This window comes from Helobdella robusta (assembly GCF_000326865.2).
Source record: "Helobdella robusta unplaced genomic scaffold HELROscaffold_5, whole genome shotgun sequence".
Taxonomy (NCBI): Eukaryota; Metazoa; Annelida; class Clitellata; order Rhynchobdellida; family Glossiphoniidae; genus Helobdella; species Helobdella robusta.
The window spans coordinates 641892-664624 of record NW_008705254.1 but is presented as its reverse complement, the minus strand read 5'-3'; the positions used below and the strand labels follow the sequence as shown (position 1 = coordinate 664624).

Here is a 22733-nt window from a genome sequence, read left to right as displayed (position 1 = left end):
AAAATTTATATAAAATAACATAATATATTACGATGCAATAACATAGAATGATAGAACCTCAATTAGACGGACATAGCTTACAGAAGCCACTATTAAAAATTTGACATATCAGATAGCTCAAATAGAATGTTATCCATATCATCATCGTCATCACCATTATCATCATAATCCTCATCATCGTCGTCGTCGTCGTCTTGAAAATCTTCAAAATTATCAAATTCCGAATCGTCATCGTCGTTCTCCATCAACTCTTCGTCCAATACAAATGAACTCTCGTCACTTGAAACGTTGCTACCTGGGAAGTGAAAATTAGCATAATTTATTCACCGTAACTAATCAATAAACATGACTAACAAATAGCTGGCATAATTAGCATGATTAACAGGAATAGGTGAAAATTTAAATGAAGCTATAGATCGATTCGTATTTGAATTTATTATCACTATACCTTCACCATTTCTGTTACCTCCTTCTTCATCATCGTTAGCGACATCATCGTCGTCGTCGTCATTTCTTCGACTGTTCGACTCGAAGGTCATGGTCACTGAGTCATCGTCATCATCATCTTCGTCATCATCGTCCTCTCCATTCTCTTCCTCTTCCTCGGCCTAAAGAGGAAAAATGATGGTGATAATAATAATAATAATAATAACAATAATGATAATAATAATAATAATAACCTGATCGTCTTCACCATCTTTCAGCTTGCCAATCTCATAGAGCCTGAGGCAGCTCTCTTCATTAACATCGTCTGTCTGTCTTAGGTTCTGATACAAGGGGGAGAGAGAGATAGGAGATCTTTCTTATCTCATTTATTCATTCATGCATTCATTCATTCATCCATCCATTCATTCATTCATTTTTAGTTATGTTATTCATACGTTTAACTGTTCGTTCATTTGTTTGTATCACACATTCATAACATTAATCCAATATTTTTTCATCCCTTAGTCAAGTGATTCACGCACACAATCATTCATTCGTTCATTCATTAATCATTCATTCATTCATTCATTCATCCAATCATCAATCGATCCATCAATCCATCCATCCAACCAACCTCGACAACGGCCAGATAGCAATCAGAGGAGTCAGTGCAAAGATCAAAAATCAACTTCTTGACGTCAATGGTTGCTGTTGGAAAAAGAAAATAAAATAAAATATCTATGTAAACAAAAATGTGAACAAAACAAATGTAAACAAAACACACACACACACATACGACACACACAAACACACACGTGTTTAAATCTAAATCGAGATAAGTTAGATATCACAAAAGGAAACAAGACCAACCAATATTACTGTAATCGGTGCCGTCAAAGGTTCTAAAAGAACGCCCATAGGAGCTTTGTGGCTGGTTGTTGTAAGCCGGATCATCGTCATCCGTTTCTATCACTGCTTGAAACACAATAAAGGACCAATCAAAATTGACAAAATATAACAATGGACCAATCAAAATTGACAAAACATGACAACTGGCCAATCAGAATTGACAAAACATAACAATGAACCAATCGTAATTCTTTATAGGTAAAAACAAACAAATAAGGACCCACAAAAGATAACAAAAACCAACAAAAATCAACGAAAGATAATGAACCAATAAAAATTTGACACACACGAAAGCAGACCAATAAGAATTTCCAATAGGTAACAGAAGACCAATAAAAATTCAGGATACACAACGAAGGACCAATAACAAACCTCCATAAATAACTTTTCCACCCTTGTTGAATGTTATCTTGCACTGGTCCAGGGCCTCCACTGTGTGCAGTAGATGGAACGTCCTCACATCCCACTGTTTATTTCCATCATTATCATCATCATCATTATTGTTGTTATTATTATTATTACACACAAAACCACACACACACATACACACAAAACCACACACACACACGCGCACACACACACACAAACACACCAAAACTCACAACTTGAGAGTTGATAATAATCTCCAGCCCATTTGGATGGAACAGACCGCTGAGGACCGAGTTGAACTTGTCGAACTTATGTATGACCTTTCCGGAATCTATGTCCCAGAGAACCCCGTCATTCAAGATGAGGTCATCTGTGGGGTTAAAGGTCGCCCTATTTTTGGTGTAGTTGTTGCTCTTGTTAGCATCGTATAGTGTCATCAGTTTTAGGCCAGTGGTTACGTCATAAATCTGTCGAAGTTGAATAGGAGTACGGGCATTCATGCGTGTGGTGTGTGTGTGTGTGTGTGTGTGTGTGTGACCATCACGACCAATCCTCCACACCTGAGCACTTGAGTCCTTTGTACCAACGATTCTATCCTGAGCTAGCTTACTGAACTCCGCATACTCGTCATCATTAAATGCGTGCCTATAATAATAATAATAATAATAATAATAATAATAATAATTTAATAATAATAATAATAATTATAATTATAACGTTAATAATTATGGTTATAATTATCCAAATGATTAATGTTACAAGCATCACTTCTTTCTGTATTACTTACAGCGGTATTATATAGTCGAATAAAGACATATATATATAGGCAAATATACAAACAAACATACGCGTGAACATACACAAACATACATAAACACCCACATACATACATAAACACACACTTACATATACAAACGTACATACAAACAAGCAAACAAACAAACACTAAGTCATACATACATCATATCAAATAGACTGTTATTTTTCCAAAGAGCTGATAATGGCGTGCCCCAGGCTGATGACGTCAGCCACAACTCGCCGTCCTGATAATGATAATAATAATAATAATAACTATAATAATTATAATAATTATTATTCTTATTTTATTATTATTATTTTAACGAACTCACTCTTGACGGCTCACAATGTATGACTGGGGATGAATGACAATGGAAGTAGTTGCTTTCCTTGAAGAACAAAAATAATAACAACTATAATAATAATAATAATAATTATTATTATTATTATTATAATAATATAAATAGTAACCCTACCACAGCCGTTGATATGTTGAACATCTTGAGCTCTCCCGTGCACAAACCGAGGACCACGTACTCTTCATCAGCCTGGGTATGAAATAATTCATCCATTCATTCATTCATTCATTCATTCATTCATTCATTCATTCATTCATTCATTCATTCATACATTCATTCAATCAATCATTCATTCATTCCACCAATCGATCGATCAATCCTATCATCAGATCCAACTAGCCAAACAATCAGCCAACTGGCCAGTCGATCAATCAATCAATTAAATCACAAACACACTCAAACACACACACACAGAAAAAATGAGAGAGAGAGAGAGAGAGAGAGAGAGAGAGAGAGAGAGGGAGAGAGAGAGAGAGAGAGAGGAATGAACTTACAGAGAACGAACAGCATGAGAACACATTCTCCTCCGCGTCCCTAAAACTTCTCAACGGTCGAAATCTGAAAATGAATGTAAGACAATCCTACAAATAATTATAACTGATTGAAATAATAAAAATTATTAATATTATTTTCAGTAGTAGTAGTAGTAGTAGTACTAGTAGTAGTAGTAGTGGTAGTAGTAGTGGTAGTAGTAGTGGTAGTAGTAGTGGTAGTAGCATAACCTGCTATAAATGAATTTTCTGTCCAACTTTCCACCTTCTAGACCGCCATACCTTGGAAAAACCTTCAATTTAAAAATCAATCAATTAATCAATCAATCAATTAATTAATCAATCAATTAATCGATCAATCAATCAGCTGATCAATCATTCTTTCATTCATTCAATCATTCAATCAATCAACCACCCAACCTGTCTCCTAAATAATCTTGATGTTATGTTTGATGGAGCGACTGTTCTGAATTTAGGCTCTGGGCATTTGTGAGGACTGAAAAAAAATGTTTGAATCAATCAATCAATTAATAAATCAATCATTTATTCATTCACTCAATCAATCGATCAATTAATCAGTCATTCATTCAACCGCTCAATCATTCATTCATTCAATCAATCAATCATTCATTCATTCATTCATTCACTCAACTAATCAGTCCTTCACTCAATTCATTCAATCAATCAATCGATCGATCGACCAATCACAATCCAGACAGCCAGATGACCAGCCAATCAGGCGACTGCCCCAGAAATAAATACTTGAGTAGAGAGAATGGCGGGCAGGCGATGACAGGATTCTTGCAGGCTGTGTGTTGATGTTGCAGGTAGGTGGTCACGATCGAAGAGAGAGATACTGATGGAGGTTGGAGAGAGTACGTTGCCTGATTGGTCGGTTGGTTAGTTGGTTGATTTGATTGGTTGGTTTGTTGATTTGATTGGTTGGTTGGTTGATTTGATTGGCTGGTTGGTTGATTTGATTGGTTGGTTGGTTGATTTGATTGGTTGATTTGATTGGTTGGTTGGTTGATTGATTTGATTGGTTGGTTGGTTGACTGAATTGTTTTACGTTTAATTTTATTTAATTCTTCTAATTCATCCAACAAACACAAATCTACCAGTCAATACCATTTTAGGGTATCATTAACAACCCTTCACATCAGCAGCCAACCAACCAAATCAGAGCAAGGATAATTAGCTCCACCCACAGATTTGTTATGCAGCCCGCCAAAAAACACAGATCCCTTCTGATTGGACAGGTCCGCCAAGTTAGGATGATGATGATTGGCTGACGCAAGTAGCGCCGATGATGATGATGGTGTGGATGATACTGATAATGATGACGTTTGCTGCGGAGGGTGGTCCAATTTTTGGCTTGGGTTTTGTTTGAGCTGTAATCAATGAATAAAAACGTAAGAGAGATATAATTATAGTTTTAAAAAAATATATATTAATTATATTATTATAATTAATAATTATTATAGTTCATAATTACTGAAATTCCTACCCAAGGAGTGCTAGAGTTAGCCTGGTTCTTTCTTAGCAAAAACTTAGCATTACCACCAGCTGGAGTAAAAAAAATTTACGGATGGAATTGAAAGAAATTATGGTATAATAATAATAATTATAATTATTTATATTATTTATTAGTCACTTTTCTACGTACACACACTCACATACACATACACACACACGCACACGCACGCACCCACACACACAGAGAGACAGATACGAACGCGAAGACATAGTGAAACTGTCATTCATTGAGATAGGAACTCTAAATATAGATGATGATTTGGCAGTTGGTGTCATTGGTGTTGTTACTGGCGTCATTGACGTCTTTGCTGTTGCGAAACTACTATCAGTATCGTCCGCAACATTTGTTGATGTTGTCGAGTTGGTGTATTTTGGTGTTGTTGTTGTTGTGTCGTCGTCGTTGTTGTTGTTGTTTGCGCTATTTTTCAACACCACATTTGATTTTGTTTTCGTTGGTGTGTTGTTGTTGTTACAAAATATTGTTGCAGTTGTTGTTGTTGCGTTGTTGCTATTCGTAGCAACACTTTTCAAATCAACCATCTCAACATCATTATACCCAACAACACTGCTGCTACTACTACATCCAACAACAACATCAATATCGCTATCGACAATCATATCATTGCTGTCTTTGTTGCTAACATCAGAAACATCAGTGTTGTTGTTGTTGTTGTTACTATTAGTGTTATCTGCGTTCTTTGTTGTTAATGTTTTTGTCGGCAAAGTCGAGTTTGACGAAGATTTTGAAATTAGAGAATTCAAGAAATCGGTAAGACTCTTACTGGCTTTAGGTACATGCTTTCTGAATGATGAATTGAGTTCTTGAATGTCGACTGTGTTGTTGATCTTGTTGTTGTTGCAGTAGTGCATACTTTCCGCTGTGGTTGTTGTTGCAAATGTTGTTGTTGTTGTTGTTGCAGAGGCTGGTGTTGTTGCGGCTGTTGATGCGTTTTGCTGCTGCTGCTGGTGCAGCTGCTGGTGCAGCTGCTGGTGTTGCTGTCGAAGTAGCGGAAGCGACGGCGGTTTCGATGATGGCGTCGTCGCTACTGATGACGACGACGTAGACGATGATGAAGGTTTGATCTGCGAGATGAAAAAAAAAGACTCAATAATTATAATCTTCATCATCACTATCATCACCAACGCAATCATCATCATCACCAATGCGATCATCATCACCATCACCAATGCGATCATCATCATCATCACCAACGCGATCATCATCATCGTCATAACTAACAACCTTAGCTGAGTAGGATATTGTCTTAGATGATTGTTGCTGTTGATGCTGGTTAACGGATGATGATGATGATGGTGGTACTGGCAGTATTGATAACGATGACGACGACGATGATGATAATGATGATGACGAAATTGATAAGTCCATCTTGGATTCCTTTTCCAGGGAGGCAGCTGTTTCCGTTAAGCCTGCCGGAAGTGGAGATGACATCATCATCATCATCACCATCAGTAATATTATTACTATTATCATCATTATCATCATCATCAACAACAACAACAACACTATCATCATTATCATCATCAGTATTATTATTACTATTATCATCATCATCAACAACAACACCATCATCATCATAACCAACCTTCTTTGATAAGATGAGCATGGATAAGTTTCAAGAGTTCACAACCATTGAAAACAATCTTCGTTTGGGCTACTATATCCGCCTATGTGTTTGTTTGTATGTATGTTTGTATGTCGATGTATGTATGTTTATGTATGCATGTATGCATGTATGTATGTATGTATGTATTTATGCATGTATGTGCTTATGTGTGTGTGTATGTGTGTGTGTATATATGTATATAGGAATACTCTCCATCATCATCACTATCCTCATCAGAGTATCCCACTCACTTTTCTCATCCTCTCTAGGGACGGATCGACGGACTGGTCGCTAAGTTTTCCGGACACCTCCTGGATCAGCTGGATGGCGAACTTGCAAAATTTTGCATGCTCCGACCTCTTGTCCTGTAACACTGGTTCCCACATCAACTCTGATGATGATGATGATGAGGGAGATGATGATGATGGTGGAGATGATGGTGATGATGATGATGGTGGAGATGATGGTGATGATGATGGTGATGGAAAATGATGATGAAGATGATGATGGAGATGATGAAGATGATGGAGATGGAAAATGATGATGATGAAGATGATGATCAAAATGACAAAAGGATGACGAAACGATGACGTCACAAAATGAGAGTGTGATGATGAGAAAGTGAGTGAAAATGTTTGGCAGCCATTGAAGAATGAAAACGAAAATACAAACGCTGGAGCTGTCCGTTGCTGAACATGGGCAACTTGCTGATAATCTGCTTAACGGTATGGCACCTAGACAGGCCAACTAAGGCCTAACGCACATAATTTATTAATTTATTCACACACCTCATGAATAATAATTAGGTAACAGAACGTAGAATAGTACACATTATGTGTAGTGATGAATATTAATTACCTTTGAAATCATTGTGCATGTCAATAAGTCATTATTTAACTACGAATGATAATGAGATCACAACTTAATTCTGCTTAGAATTGGGTCATGAGTTAATTATGCATGCAAGTAGGCCACAAGTTAATTATATATGTAATTAGGTCCCTGGCCAACATGTATGTAACTAGGTCATAATCTATAAATTTATTCTAACCCTGCAGGCCATGGCCCGGATCGCATCGGCTTCAGACATCGGCAGTTTGATAGAGAGCAAGTTCATTAGGACCTTTAAATAATGGTACATTAACATATTTGCACGTATGCTAATTAGATGGATGAATTAATTTGCATAAATTAGATATAATTGAAATAATAATCCTCACCATAATTCCGTTATTTGACCTGACGGCCTGCCATACTTTCGTTTGTGGATCTTCACAGGGAGCTAGGCTGCCTCGCCTCTTCTGAATACCACCACCAGCACCAATACTCGATCTATTCAGCTGCGGGCCGGACTAGATATTTTAGATAAAAAACTAAAATCAAATAGAAAAAAAAAATTATTATCTATAAAACTAAAAGAAACCCGATCATACAAAACAATAAATGCGAACCTGCTCACCTCTACAACAACACCTATCTATTCACTAATTTCTAATCAATTAAACTTTGAACCAACGAGAGCGCTAAACTTTCCGCGAAAATTTTGTTTGCAGCGGTACCAACCTTGGTCAGAGGGCCACAAACGGAATTAATGATGGAGCCCAGGGCGGCCTTCTGCACTTCCGGGTCGATCACGTGCTCTCCAGAGGCCAGGTCAAGTAGAATACTGGATGGAATGTAGAAAATATCTTAATTCCACAACAAAGACACACATGTATAAACAAGTTATTTCGGTGGTATTATCAGTGCAGCCCCATTAAGAGCAACGTCATCATCGTCATCGTCATCATCGTCATCATCATAACGAACCTGATTCCAGGTAAGAGCTGGTCGTCGGGAAGTTTAACATTGTTGCAGAGGGCAAGTTGCGCTTTCGGCACGATGCAGCAGATGGCCAGCGAATCTAAAGTACTTCTCAAGGTTTCGACCCTGAATGATGGTGATGAAGATGACGAGGATGAAGAAGATGAAGAAGATAATGATGAAGAAGATGATGATAAAGAAGATGACGATGAAGATGATGATGATGATGAAGATGATGAGGAAGAAGAAGATGAAGAAGATAATGATGAAGATGACGATGATGAAGAAGATAATGATAAAGAAGATGATGATGAAGAAGATGATGATGAAGAAGATGATGATGAAGAAGAAGATGATGAAGAAGAAGATGATGATGATGATGAAGATGATGATGAAGATGGTCAAGTATAAACATTTTCAAGTCCGAAAACATCTATAAACCAGCACAACACAACACAATAGACCTCATCCCACCAGGTAAACTAGTACAAAACCACCCCACCACAGTCCAACACACTAATCAGTAGTACATGTCACTAACTTTCCGGAGTATTGACCCCCAGTTGAGGAAATGGACAATAACTGGCAGAAGATTTGAATGGCGCCAAGTTTCAATAGGTCGTTGACTGGCTTCCATGAATTTTTATTTGGCATGCACTCCAATAGCAATTCTATGCTGTCTTGTATTGAGTCCGGGTTAAACTTTAAAGGCTGGCCGTCAAAAAATTGATGTCATTATTATTGTTATTATTACGTCCTACCTCGGAAAACCGGGTCTCTGGACGCAAAACAAAGATTGATTGATTGATTGATTGATTGATTATTATTGTTATTATTATTAATAATGTCGTTATTGTTTTGATGCTGTTCATTATTTGATGTTTGTGTTGATTGATTTGAAGTGCTGGCGAGCTGATTGAGTATTGTTGGAATGATTAGTTTGAATTCAATGATGCAACCTTATTGGCTGGCGTCTCGACCAATGGCGTGCCTCCCTCGGTTCTCATGTTCATCCTCTTTACTTGTTCACTCTTCATGAACACGTGAGCCTCTAAGTATCTACGACGACGACGACGATAATTATGATGATGAGTAAAAAGATGATGATGATGATGATGATGGTCGCAATGATAATAAGAACGACAATAGCTCTAGAGTAAAGATGACAGAGATAGGGCCGGGGTTAATGGCGGTAATAGTTATGATTCCAAATGGCCATCGCCATCATCATCACCACCACCACCACCATTATCATCATCATCATCAAAACCATCATCATCATTATCATCGAAATCATCATCATCACAACCTCCTAATAGCGACAACAACATGTCTGGCAGACTGCCTGTTAGTAAAAAGTTCGTCGTCAGTCAAGTTGGACCTGTTCTCCTCCAGATTCATGATCCTCAGAGTGCTAATCTGTCAATCAATCAATCAATAAATCAATCAATCAATCAATCAATCAATCAATCAATCAATCAATCAATCAATCAATCAACCATTCAATCAGTCAGTCAATCAATCAATCAATCAACCAACCATTCAATCAGTCAGTCAGTCAAACAAACAATAAAACCAGCCGATCATCAACCAGCAAATTAACCGACCAATCGCTTGCACTTACACACAAACACACACTTACACAGATAAGCACACACACACACACTTACACACACACACACACCCACAAAAACACTTACACAAACAAACACACTTTCACAAACACACTCACACACACACACACACACACACACACACACACACACACCAGATTAAACAACTTCCTCAGCCCATCCTGCTGGTCAAAGATCTCGACGATGACTCTGTAGAGGAATGAGAAGCCGAAGAACATGGTTGCGTGCACTCTGCCCGATTCGTGCGAACATTCCAACAACCAGAGCGCAAAACTTTTTTGAGAAAAGTTACAATTATTATAATTATTATCATCAATATTAATATAATTATTAATATCATAATACTTATTATTACAAATACCACTGTAACTCGATGTTGCAATGTTGCATTACATAACATAGTTAGGGACTAACTCGACAAGTTTAGTGAGAACGGGGTGGGGTAGTAAGTACATCCTTTCCAGAGGGTCGTCGAAGTAGGCCAGGTAGTAGAGGCACATGGAGACCCCAGTGGCAGCCACCGATGGTCGGCGAACCTGTAATTACAGGCTGGTAAAGTTAGCGAAAAGTACCAAACCTCGTTTGGCTTTCTTTATTTTTTTGATTGATTGGTTGATTGGTTGATTGGCTTTCTTGATTAATTATATTATAATAATAATTATTATAAATTATATTTTTCATGTTTATGTCAAGTTTGGTCTACGAACGTACAATGAATATATGTATACAAACAAAAGAACAAACATGCATACGAACCAACATACATACAAACAAACCAACAAACAAACCAACAAACATGTAAACAAACCAACAAACATACAAACAAACCAACAAACATACAAACAAACCAACAAACATACAAACAAACCAGCAAACATACAAACAAACCAACATACATACAAACAAACCAATAAACAAACAAATTAACAAACAGACATGCGTTCTTGCAGGCATACAACACACCTCCAATAGCTTTTGAATTCCGCCTGCTTGTAAAAAATCAATGGCAAATCTTTTGTGGCACAGTAAGGCAGCCAAGTACTGTACGATTAATTGATTAATTGATTGATTGATTGACTGACTGATTAATTGATTGATTGATTGATTGAATGATTGGTTTAAGAATGAATTATTGATTAATTAATTAATTAACTGGTTCATTAATGAATCGGTAAATAAATAGTTGACTGATTAATTCATGGATTGGATGTATGATTGCGAAACTGTTGAAAGATTGCATGGTTGACTGGCTAATTATTTGATTGAAAGATAAAATATTATAATTATTTGACTTTGAGAGCTTCGAAGGCCAGCCTGACATCTTTATTTTTTTTGAGATCGATGTAATAGAAGAGCAAGTCCATGATTTGATGCTCATAGACATGGCCAACTAACTGTTGATTGGTTGGTTGGTCGGTTGGTTGATTGATTGGTCGGTTGGTTGATTGGTTGGTCGGTTGGTTGATTGATTGGTTGGTTGATTGATTGGTTGGATAGTCGATTGGTCCATTAAGTGAATGAGTGAACAAAATGAATGAATGATTGAAGGAAAGATTGAATGAATCTTTGGATGATTGGTTGACTGATTGATTGGTGTGTATACATGTGTATACATGAATACATCAACCACTATGATAGAGCAAGTGAATAAAAAGACAAATGCATGAATAAAAAAATATAGGAGTGTAAAAAACCACTGAATCAATCAATCAATCCTTCAATCAATCAGTCAATCAATCAGTCAATCAATCAACCATTTAACTTCTTAATAACCTACATTTGGTTTGTATTCACAGATACATCCACACTATATTAACCATTCAATCACTCAACCAATCACTCAACCAACCAATCAAACAACCAGCCAATCAAACAACCAGCCAATCAACCAACCAGCCAATTAACCAACCAGCCAATTAACCAACCAGCCAATTAACCAACCAGCCAATCAACCAATCAACTAACTTCCTGATACTCTCCCATTGGCTGCAGGTACATCAGTATCAGCCTCTGCTTCATATCCAGTGACAGTGGTGCCATGCAGAACTTTCCAATGACCATCGACTTGACATCGTCCCAGCAACTATCGCTACTCGTACATTCGTACGCGACTGTTTTGATGTAGTTGTTGTTGTTGTTGATGATGTTATTGATGTTGTCTGAGTGATGTTTTGGGTGTTATTGATGGTGTTGTCACTGGCTAAGCACCACAAATATCAGAGCAGAGAAAAGCAACAAACGAACAAACAACAACAGCAGCAAAAATCAGCAACAAAAACCTTTCGAGGACTGCACAACAACAGGTAGTAGCTCATTTTCATCAACGACCACAACGCCACCAGCCGCGTTAGAAGTCGCTTGGGGGGCGTTTTTACCCTTTCCACCTTTTCCACCCTTGCCCCCCTTACTGCCACTAGGCCCGTTGTTGTTGTTGCTGTTTGATTTAGCTTTGCCTGCCTCTTTGGCTTTTTTGGGTTTGCTGTTGTCTGGATTGTTATTGCTGGGTGTTGTGGTCGTTGTATTTTTGTTGGTTGATGCAGTTTTGTTGTTGGTGGTTGTTGTGGTGGGTGTAGTTGCGTTGTTGTCGTCAGACGAGGTGTTGTTTGCAATAGAGGTCAAGCTAGAATTAGTAGTAAGGCTGATGTTGTTGTCTGTAGCATTGGCATGCTTGCCGGCATTATTACTCATTTTCATTTTTTTATTTTTTCTTTTGACGTTGTTGTTGTTGTTAGTACCTTCACTCGTTCCGACTACAGCACTACTACTACCAGCACCGGCAGTGACGACATCATCGTCGTCGTCGTCGTCATCGTCATCTTGGTCGCTTTGTTGCTTCACCGTGATTTTTTTGCGTTTTCTCAGTTGTTGTTGTTTGTAGGTTGAGGGCGTTGTCGTTGAAGTTGATGCCTTAACGCTTGTACTGCTGTTGTTATTGGACGACGTAGATGACGTCATCGTCGTTGTAGATGCCCCGCCGTTTCCCAAGTTAGATGCTATTCAGAGAAACATCAACAAGGACTACAGTCTTTTTTGTTTAAAACTTGCATACGCATACACACGCATACAATACAATACAATGCGAATACATGCGTACACACGCATACAAGCAAACACTGAAAACACATGCATACACACACACACACATACAAAAAACAAACAAACATACTAACAACAGCAGGGTTCATCTTCCTCTTTAGTGACCGTACTTAAAACCCCGATGTCCTTAAAATGTCGAGTGCCGTCTGTGGCAAAGGTCGACGATGACGTCATAGATGACGCTGACAACGACGGTTTTATCTTGCTGAATGATGGTGACGTAGAAGATGACGACTCCTTCAATGCCAGGCTCTCGCTTTTCAGCTCAATCAACTTCTTCATCATCTTTGGGACCTACGCATCGCAGTTGCATTATTAATTATGATTACAACGTTTTAACGTCATCAATCTTTTTAATCATCACCACTCTGATCATCATCATCATCGTCATGAAACAATATCATTATCACTATCACAACATCATCATCATCATCACCACCACCATCATCATCATCATCACCACCATCATCATCATCATCATCATAACATCATCATCACCATCATCATCGTCGTCATCGTCATACCATATAAGCATTGCATTCCTTAAATGAGGCTGCCACATCTTGGATCTCCATGGCACTGGCCAGAAGCCCGACAGCGTACGAACTCAACGGCTCATCCCTATTATTCGTCCACTCTATCAAGTCCCTCACTAATGTCTCCTGCAATTAGGCAGATTGTCTCGATTGGTCAGTTGACTGATGTACACAAATAAATATACAATCTACAATTTATACATAATTTAACAATACACATCAATTAATGAACGGAGGAAGGAGAGAGAGAGAGAGAGAGAGAGAGAGAGAGAGAGAGAAAGAAATTAGAAAAATTGAAAGAATAATAGAGAGAAAGTTACAAACCAACCAACCGACAACAAAACAAACAAACGAACGTACATTCTCTTGAAAAATGACCGTGGTTTCGAGGCCAGGCATGATATCCAATAGAAGCCTGCTTGCATTGATGTGCAAGTCAGTCAGACTAGGATCTCGGCCAGTCATGTAAGTGCTTACCAGCTAATTAACATAATTGATGTACGTTCTTACCAGCTAATTAACATAATTAATTCATGATTAATTCATAAAACAATAAATTTAATGCCGACAAGACTTTTGAAACTTTATTCTAAACAAAATAACATCTAATAATTATTATTATTGACATATCATTAATATTTAATTATCATCATCATCTTTTTACCCACCTTACTCATAAAATTATCATTTTTGAAAAGGACTTTCATCACATGACCTAGTATGCAATTTGGGTCAGCCCGACCTAAATAACCAAAAAAGTTAATTTAAAATTGATAATAATTACCATTCTAACATTATAAATAAATACAATATAAGCTTTATGTAAATAGTAACTTATTAATATATTTACAAGTAATATTGAATAAATAAAACTTATTTTAATTATTAAATAATTAAATTTTAATTTGAGAAAAAAATAAAAAAAAGATTCAAAACCGGGATGTCGATCGTCAAATGGGTCTGGGTCAGATTTGTACCACACCCCTTTCTCTAATTCTACTATTTCTGCTATCCTAAAATTAGGGATAGCATGTTTGTGTATATATTAACATATATATTATATTGTATATATATATATATATATATATATATATATGTCTTTAGTTGTTCATATATTTAATGTTATATATATAATTATATATGCATTATACATATGAGTATACAATGATTACAATGCAATATAAAACTAAATAACTTCTTTGATTTTTACTTTTTTTTAGTAATACTTAATTTAATTAGTTTACTTATTATTACTAACTAATATAACAAACTAATTAATTAATTATTATGTATTTATTTATATAATATTTCATAATTTTTTTACAAATTCTTACTTTTCTAACAACTTCGCCAGTCCCATGGTCTCGCCATTGTAGTCTGTGGTCTTGTTCAGTACACTGCTAATATCCTGGTTTAGGTTGTACTCCTTGTCCCAATGTTCCAAGAGATTTGTTGTCTCCACAATCGAATCCATTGCAGGCAGTTTCTTCTTCACTATCTAGGTATGTGTTGTATGCGTATGTCTCTTTCTTTTAATCTCCTTCTCACTCTCTCTTTTTCTCTCTCTCTCTAAAACACAAAACGACCGTAACACACGTGGGGTCAAAATCTCAAAATACCCTTAATATAGTTTTTGAGAGTTTCACAAACGAAGCGTTCACTTTGAAAAAAAAACAAGATAAAAAATAAAACGACGCCGAAGTTTATTCCGATAATTATTAATGCTAGAAAAAAGTTTGTACTAATTTTTGAAAATATTGCCCGTTTATCGCTCACTTTGTTTTTAATTTAAGAAAAAGTGAAATTTAAATCAAAACAACAACAACGATGGCAGATAGTGATGGCCCTGTAGAACAAAATATACATATATGTTTTAAATTGAGAAGCCGTCCCTAGAAGAAAATCGTCAAAATTAAATTGATGTCTTACCATCCAAATAAATTGGGAATAAACGTCCGTAGCCATGAATTTACGTTAGCCGCACACCTACCCGTGATATTGTGTGACTCAGTTTTGATGGAGTAGTGGTTTAAGTCGCCTGGCGAGGTTTCACAAATGTGAGCTGTGACCGGCCTCGATTCGAATCATGAATCGTGTGTTATGCGTCATTTAGAACGTATACATATGTGTTGCTTGTGTGCTGCTGATTCCTCTGGACCAAGGAAATGATATATGATCCATACCCGCATATATATATGCATACATAAAGAAAATTGAGAAAAATTAATAGCATTTATTCATGGCCTGACCATAAATGATCATATTTGATAAAGCAACTTTTAAAAGTTTGCGAAACACAATTTAGCGATTTATTCTGATTCATTCTACGTATTTGAAATGATTTTACATGTGATTAAGACAAAATTTAAAAAAAAACTGAAGACTTTGCAAAGGCAATATCAAATTCAATTTGTACCTTTGTACGATTATCGATAAATTATTTAAAAAAACAAACATTTTCCAAAACAAATGCGTAGGAATAATTTCAACTCTAGCGAAATATAACGTAGGAAAAACCAAATTCGGTTAATATTAACGTAGAGGTAGCCATTATATTGCCCAAGATTGGAATAAAACACTATCACCTCTTAAGAAACAAGATTCAAAAAATTTTAAACAATACATCAAAAAACCAACGAAATATCATAGGGAACCTTTATGAGTCGCGTGTCTCAGGTTCCTTTGAAGTCTCAATCCTATCGTTAGCCTCTTTCATCGGAAAAATCTGATATGTTGACGCTTTGAGGTTGTAACAAATCGCTATTGAATTTGTTCTCTATATGGTCCAAACTGAAAAATTCCCAGTCAAAATTAGCTTCAGTTTCGTTTCGGACAGTCTCTGGAATAGAAAATAAATTGCTGTCATTGAGGTCTAGAATAGTATAATTCGTTTCTTTTGCTTCATTCTCTTCGGAATAGTTTTTACTTTTACGTGTGAAAGAAGTGGAAGAATCCAAATTATTATTATTCATATAGATTTTGTGCAAAGAAAACAGCTGATTGGCAAGATTTATCGATTTAGAAGTCATAATTTCGAAGGATAAAGAAGAATTCATATCTTCTATTGTGCTGATGTCGTCAGTGTTTGGCTTTCTTTTTGTTGTTATTTCGTTAATCTCTTCCGATTTAAACTTGTCTTCCTTGTGCTTTGGTCCTGAGTCGCATTTAGCTAAGTTTGAATCGATCTTAGCTGGATTTGAATCGAGTTTAGCTAAGTTTGAGTCGATTTCATCAGAATATGAATCGATCTTATTAGCTAGTTTCAAGCCGTTCTCATTAGTTAATTTCATGTCGTTAACATTTTCATCTAGAACTATTTCAGCTGGTTTTACTTTGAAATTGGCTAACAAGTTATCAGTAGTCTCGAAATACTTGGTATCATCATCACATGTTTCATATTCAGATTTCAAACCGTTAAGGCCAGTTTGTTTCAAGTCAGTTGAGGTTTTACCTTGAACTGCTGGTACAGTTTCATAAGTTGAATTTTTAATAGAGGAGTTGATAGCAAAAGAAGATTTTTCATTTTCGGAGGGAACATCAATGCATTTGTTGCTATCATTATTAACTTGGTCAGTACTCTTGTCATTATTAACATTAATGATAACAATATTATTATTAACATCATCATTTTTGTTATCATTGACGGTAAGCCTCGAGGCAACGCTAACAATACTATCTTGCTGAGACGAAATTTCTTCTAAAAGTTTCAGCATATTTTGACAACTCGGCAAAACTAACTCGATAAGGTCTTCAATCAATGACCCGTTCGCGAACATCTGGTTCTCATTTAAAAACATTTTCACGCCCTCCATCTGAATGATTTTGTTTTGTAGAGAAAGGACATAGTCCGCGGCTGTCAGGTCAACGTAGTGCTCGACGAATTCATAACGAAAATTTTTTTTCGCCGACGATGCGGTTAATAACTTTTCGATTTCGGCTAACTGCTCTCTCAGATCCAACAGGTCGGTTATGTAATGTTCGTTTGGGCAGTCAGATGCGTAATTGAAAATAGAATTCATTTTTGTAGCGTTGTCACTCACTACACGCGTCCACATGCGTATGTTGTAAATCTATAGATAAAGCCCGACAATAAATTTATAAGGGGAAATATAAAATAAATACGAACGCCTAGATCGAAAAAACTAATGGGGAAATACCAGTCAGAGCTAAATATAAACCGAAAACAACGAATGCATTAAAGACAGCGTGATACTTATAAACAACATCAATGCATTGTAAATGAAAACGCTTATACGAAGAACTAATTACAATAATTACATCGTTGAGGTCTAGCTGCGGAGTTGATAAGCAGACGATAACGTCGATGAAGATGGCGATGTTGAGTATGTTGACTCCGCTGGGGACGGAACATTAATGTGGTGTCGCATCGGGGAGAGCGATTTTCCGGATGAATTAGAAGAAACCGATCCGGATATTGAAGATGGCGGTGTTAGGTAATACATTGAATGAGGTGACGATGAGAAAATGGTATTTTTTTGTTGATGGTGATGGTGGTGACGAGGATGATGTTGTTTATATGAGTCATAAGGCTGTTGCTGTGCTGGTGTCTTCCTGTTTGTGGCGTGTTTCGTTCCAAGACCTTTCAATAACTCGACAACCTGTGATGAAATGTTATCATTATCAACATTTATCCTGAAATTGTCAGTCTTGTTACGAGTATAAGTTAGTCATCGAGGCATAATAATGAAGTGATGTACCTACTTTTTGGTTTTTAGTTAGTTCCCTAGGCAACTGGCCGTCGGAATTCTTACAAGATGGGTCCGCCCCTTTACTGAGAAGCAATTGAATTAGTTTGAAATGCTCGCTGGGTGGCATTTCAATCGCGACGGCCAGATGTAGGGCCGTATATCCTGCACCGGTTTTAGCACTCATCATTTTGGCCAGTTCATTTTTTGATCTATCGAGTTGTTTGCTGGAGTTTGGGATGTGGCTGTCTGCCAAGCCGACGATGCATCTAACCAGGTCGTACGATTTTGCTGAAATGGCGTAGTGGAGAGGCGTCATGTCAAAGCTCGGGTCCTATGAGCATGAAATATTTTGTCCTTAAAGAGAACTTAAAATTCGGATAGCGTGAAAGATTTTGCGTTTAAAAGACCATTCATCTTTCGTTTTGTGTGAAGAGTCACTCATTTGTAACATAATTAATCGGATATATTATTTAAAATTACATAAATTACGGAATAGTATGCTAAAAAAATTACCGGTTTATTCATGTTTGCGCCATTTTCAACGAGGACTTCAATCGTTTGGATGGAATTTATTTTCTTACTTTCATAAAATTGACCGTGGTTCAGTATGGCGCAGATCAGTGGAGTCTTGCCTTTACAAATTAAATAACAAATTTTATTAAATTAATTAATAAAATAAATATGCCAAAACCGCGATGACAATATAATGAATGAGATGGCAATCTAAGGAGATTGAGCGTGAAGAATGTGACGTGACGCGCCGATTCTGTGTGTTACTTCTTGGTGCCTTTGAAGAAGGATACTATTTTTTGAAAATTAAAAAAAATTAGCCTCAACTGACCATCGCTATTTGCGGCATTAACATCAATAACTGGACTAGCCAGCAGTTCTTTGAGGCAGTCTAGCCAGAGATGGCCTTTAGCAGCTGCAAAATGTAGTGGCTTCATCGACAGACAGCTCTTAACGGCGATGGCGTCCGAACAGTTAGGGATTATGTTTGTGTTGGGGTCTGCCCCAAGGTCTATCAGCTGTTTTACGAATCTTGATTGGTTGGAAATGACCGCTATGCTTAGAGGCGTCTGGGGTAAAATATTTAAAATAAATACACAAATTATTATTATTATTATTACAACTATAATTAATAATGTTAATAATAATAAATAATAATAATAATACCTGTTTTAATTTATTTTTCATTTCAAGAACCTTCTTCATTCCGTCGTCTATTTTCAGCTTTGTAACAATTTTGCTCATCAATCTTAGGTCGCTATTTATAACTGCTCCGTGTATTAAGCTTCCGTAGTTTAAAATTTAATAACGACAATTATTATTTAATATTATTATTTAATATTATTATTTAATATTATTATTTAATATTATTATTTAATATTATTATTTAATATTATTATTTAATATTATTATTTAATATTATTATTATTAATTTATTATTAAATTATAGTTTGGCCAAATGTTACTTGTTAACCGCCACATAAGTAGCAGTAGTAAAATTGAGTCGTTGTTTATGGTGATATTGGCAATGATAATATTATTTTTATTACTATTATTATTATTACAATTATTATGATAAATTATGGCTATAATTATAATTATTTAAAAATAAATAATTTAAAAAATTAGAGAAAAATATCTCACTTATCGCCTTCCTCGTCTTGCTCACCGATGTCTACGTTCCCCAAAGCTGGTGATGGAAAATATAAATAAAAATAAATAAATATATATAATCGGATAATAAAAATAATTATGAATAAATAAGTATTTATAATTTTTAAATTATCAACATAATTTATGTAATTTTTGAAATAATCTGACCGTGTTAGTGTATCAGTTAAGAATAAGTAAGAGAACCGGGATTTTTTAAACATTGATAAATAATAAATAAAAAAAAACAAGTTTTTAGTTAGCTGTAACTATAGTTGTTTTACATAAAAAGTTAAATTTACTTTAGTTAACCTTTCAAGTCGGATTGAAAACCGTTATTCGAACCGATCGGAGAATCGGTACCTACTGAACCTGGTATAATTATCGCCGGAGATTTATGACCATTACTATCGAGCTCTCCTAATGACGACAAATTTTCCTTATCGATTTTTTCATTCATGGCGATGATCTCATCCGCAAAACAGAATTTTTCTCCGGGCAGATCATACTTTTCCATTTCCTGAAACAAATTCCGGATGGCACCGACGTATCCGTATTTATCGATGTTATCATCTATGTCGTCACCGTCGTCAAAAATTGAATCGCTAAGAGCGTCACATGGATCATTTTTTGATTGACAGTGGGCTGGATGCTGTTGTTGGAATTGGGGCATGTGTTTGATGTCGTGGTCGTAGTTTGATATGAGGTCGTCTATGTCCTCATGTCCAAGGTAGTCGTCTAGGATGCGAAGATCGTTCGCCGTGTCTTCGTTTTGGTTTTTTTCTTCCAAATTTTCATTTTGAGGTTCGTCATTTTTCCGTTTATTTCTCCTTTCACTAATTTCCGTTGAGTTTGTCGTTTTTGAAATTTTGAGATTTTCTGGTAAAGTTTTGTCGTATTCCTTGTTTGTCTTGTTGCCGTAGTTGATGTTTTTGGAGTAGGTGATGTCTTTTTGAAGATTTTTGGAAAAATTGTTGATGTAATTTTGTTGTTGTTGTTGCTGCTGCTGCTGTTGTTGTTTTTGTGGTTGTTGCATACTCATTTCTTGATATCGTAGTTCATTTTGTAGTAGTTGTTGTTGTTGTTGCGGCCGTTGTTGAATCGCCTGTTGAAAAAAAAACGCTTGTTGTTGCTGCTGGTACTGATGATGTTGTGGTTGAAGTATTTGCTGAGGTGGTTGATGTAGTAACTGCTGCTGCTGCTGTTGTGGTTGTTCATTATTAACTTTCATTTCACCAATAATCTCACCGTGCTCGTTATAAAGGACATTTTTCCTGGGCATGAAATTACAAGTGGGCATTGAAAATTTAGGGTTGTTGGGCTGTTCTGCCAAGACCTCCCTGGCTGATTTGTTTTTGTTACTGTCTGTAACTTCAGGAACGTCGCTAGGAGCAAAATTGTAACTGCTGTTGATGTTTATGAATGGAGGCTGCTGTGGTTGTAGTAGTTGCTGCTGTGGTGGTAGTAGTTGCTGCTGCTGACGATGATAGCTTACCGGTACAGCAGGTTGGAGACAGGGCGTTGAATGATTGATCAATGTCTGATTTAATGTATCTTCGAAATCAAACGTTTGATACTGTTGTTGTTGTTGTTGCAGCTGTGGTTGTTGCAGCTGTGGTTGTTGATTTTGATGTTGTTGTGTTTGGTGTAGTTGTGGCTGCAGTTGAACTCCCGGTATCTGATACGATTGCTGGTAATTGGGCTGAATTAACGAAAGATATTGTTGCTGCTGCTGCTGCTTCAGATACAAATTTGCCTGCACCGCTTGATTAGACAGAATAAAATTTTGAGACTGTGCCATAAATTTTTGATGTGACAAAAGTGAAGGAGGCAATAAGTTATCATTGAAAAGATCAACATTGGCGAGAAATCTATCCGCCATAAAGTTATTTACCTGGTCGTAGCCATGGCTAGCATATTCAGGAGTACGAGGCCTAGCAAATTTTTTATAAGGCTCCGTAATTTTATCCTGACTGGTGATGTCAGTCGGTATTCCTTTAATCGGTCCCCTATGAATAACCGATATGTCGCGATTCGGCGAATCTTCATCTTCTAAGGTCAATTTTTTGTCTATTCGTTCGGTTATAGATGCGATATCTTCGAATATTGGCACCAGGTCGGTCGATTCTAACGAGGCGGTTGTAGTGTGTTTTGAAATAATTTCTTCAGGCTGTGCAGAGAAGAATAATGGCGTTGGAGATGTTTGATCAGTTGGAGATGTTTGATCAGTTGGAGATGTTTGATCGGTTGGAGATGTTTGATCAGAGGTTGCTTCAGTTTTATCAGCGATGGTAGAAAAAATCTTTACAATGGAGGATGGGAAGGTATTCTTGCGGCCTTCATCAAGCTCGTTCATCGTTCCGTCCACTTTTACTTCATGCAGGTCACTTGTTAGGTCGAATTTTTCGATTTTATTTGACAATAACTCCATTTAATTTTAAATATCCATAAAAATGATTTTATAATAAAAAGAAATTAAACTCAAATAACATAAACAAACTATTAAAATATTTTAAAACCAGATGAACAATCAATATATTTGCATTGAGTCGAACCAGGAAGAATAATGATTGAAATGTAGAATTGCGTACATACCTACTTACATTTATATACAAAAATACATACACCATACACACATACATACACACATATATACATACATACACACATATATACATACATATACACATATATACACACATACGTACATACATACAAGCAAACTACATATTACACATGTACAACTCATACCTATAAACAGAATAATTATTAACATACAGCCT

At 36.3% G+C, this 22733-nt stretch overlaps 3 protein-coding genes across 3 annotated transcripts; all 3 read right to left on the bottom strand.

Annotated features, from left to right (window-relative positions):
• Positions 1–332: 332 nt before the first annotated feature.
• HELRODRAFT_67592 (hypothetical protein) lies at positions 333–15056 on the bottom strand (the record flags this gene model as incomplete). The annotated part of the gene is made up of 39 exons (XM_009026862.1): positions 333–602; positions 681–767; positions 1061–1134; positions 1297–1401; positions 1708–1801; positions 1938–2171; positions 2265–2349; positions 2665–2747; positions 2835–2891; positions 2979–3050; positions 3356–3419; positions 3584–3645; positions 3773–3848; positions 4115–4208; positions 5671–5860; positions 6129–6316; positions 6493–6574; positions 6765–6904; positions 7186–7267; positions 7565–7636; positions 7734–7795; positions 8019–8179; positions 8323–8442; positions 8858–9027; positions 9276–9375; positions 9626–9735; positions 10085–10223; positions 10365–10486; positions 10914–10991; positions 11243–11344; positions 11916–12042; positions 12241–12407; positions 12666–12774; positions 13228–13340; positions 13571–13708; positions 13943–14062; positions 14251–14324; positions 14519–14587; positions 14981–15056. 39 exons carry the CDS (start codon positions 15054–15056, stop codon positions 333–335), a joined length of 4368 nt encoding a protein of 1455 aa, XP_009025110.1.
• A 1228-nt stretch (positions 15057–16284) lies between these two features.
• On the bottom strand, positions 16285–17601 carry HELRODRAFT_163120 (hypothetical protein; the record flags this gene model as incomplete). The annotated part of the gene is made up of 1 exon (XM_009027090.1): positions 16285–17601. One exon carries the CDS (start codon positions 17599–17601, stop codon positions 16285–16287), a length of 1317 nt encoding a protein of 438 aa, XP_009025338.1.
• Positions 17602–17607: 6 nt separating this feature from the next.
• On the bottom strand, positions 17608–22381 carry HELRODRAFT_189103 (hypothetical protein; the record flags this gene model as incomplete). Its single annotated transcript, XM_009027089.1, has 8 exons — positions 17608–18201; positions 18305–18622; positions 18805–18923; positions 19133–19370; positions 19468–19585; positions 19945–19990; positions 20263–22077; positions 22339–22381. The coding sequence occupies 8 exons, from the start codon at positions 22379–22381 to the stop codon at positions 17872–17874; spliced, it is 3027 nt and encodes a 1008-aa protein (XP_009025337.1). The 3' UTR covers positions 17608–17871.
• Positions 22382–22733: the final 352 nt, after the last annotated feature.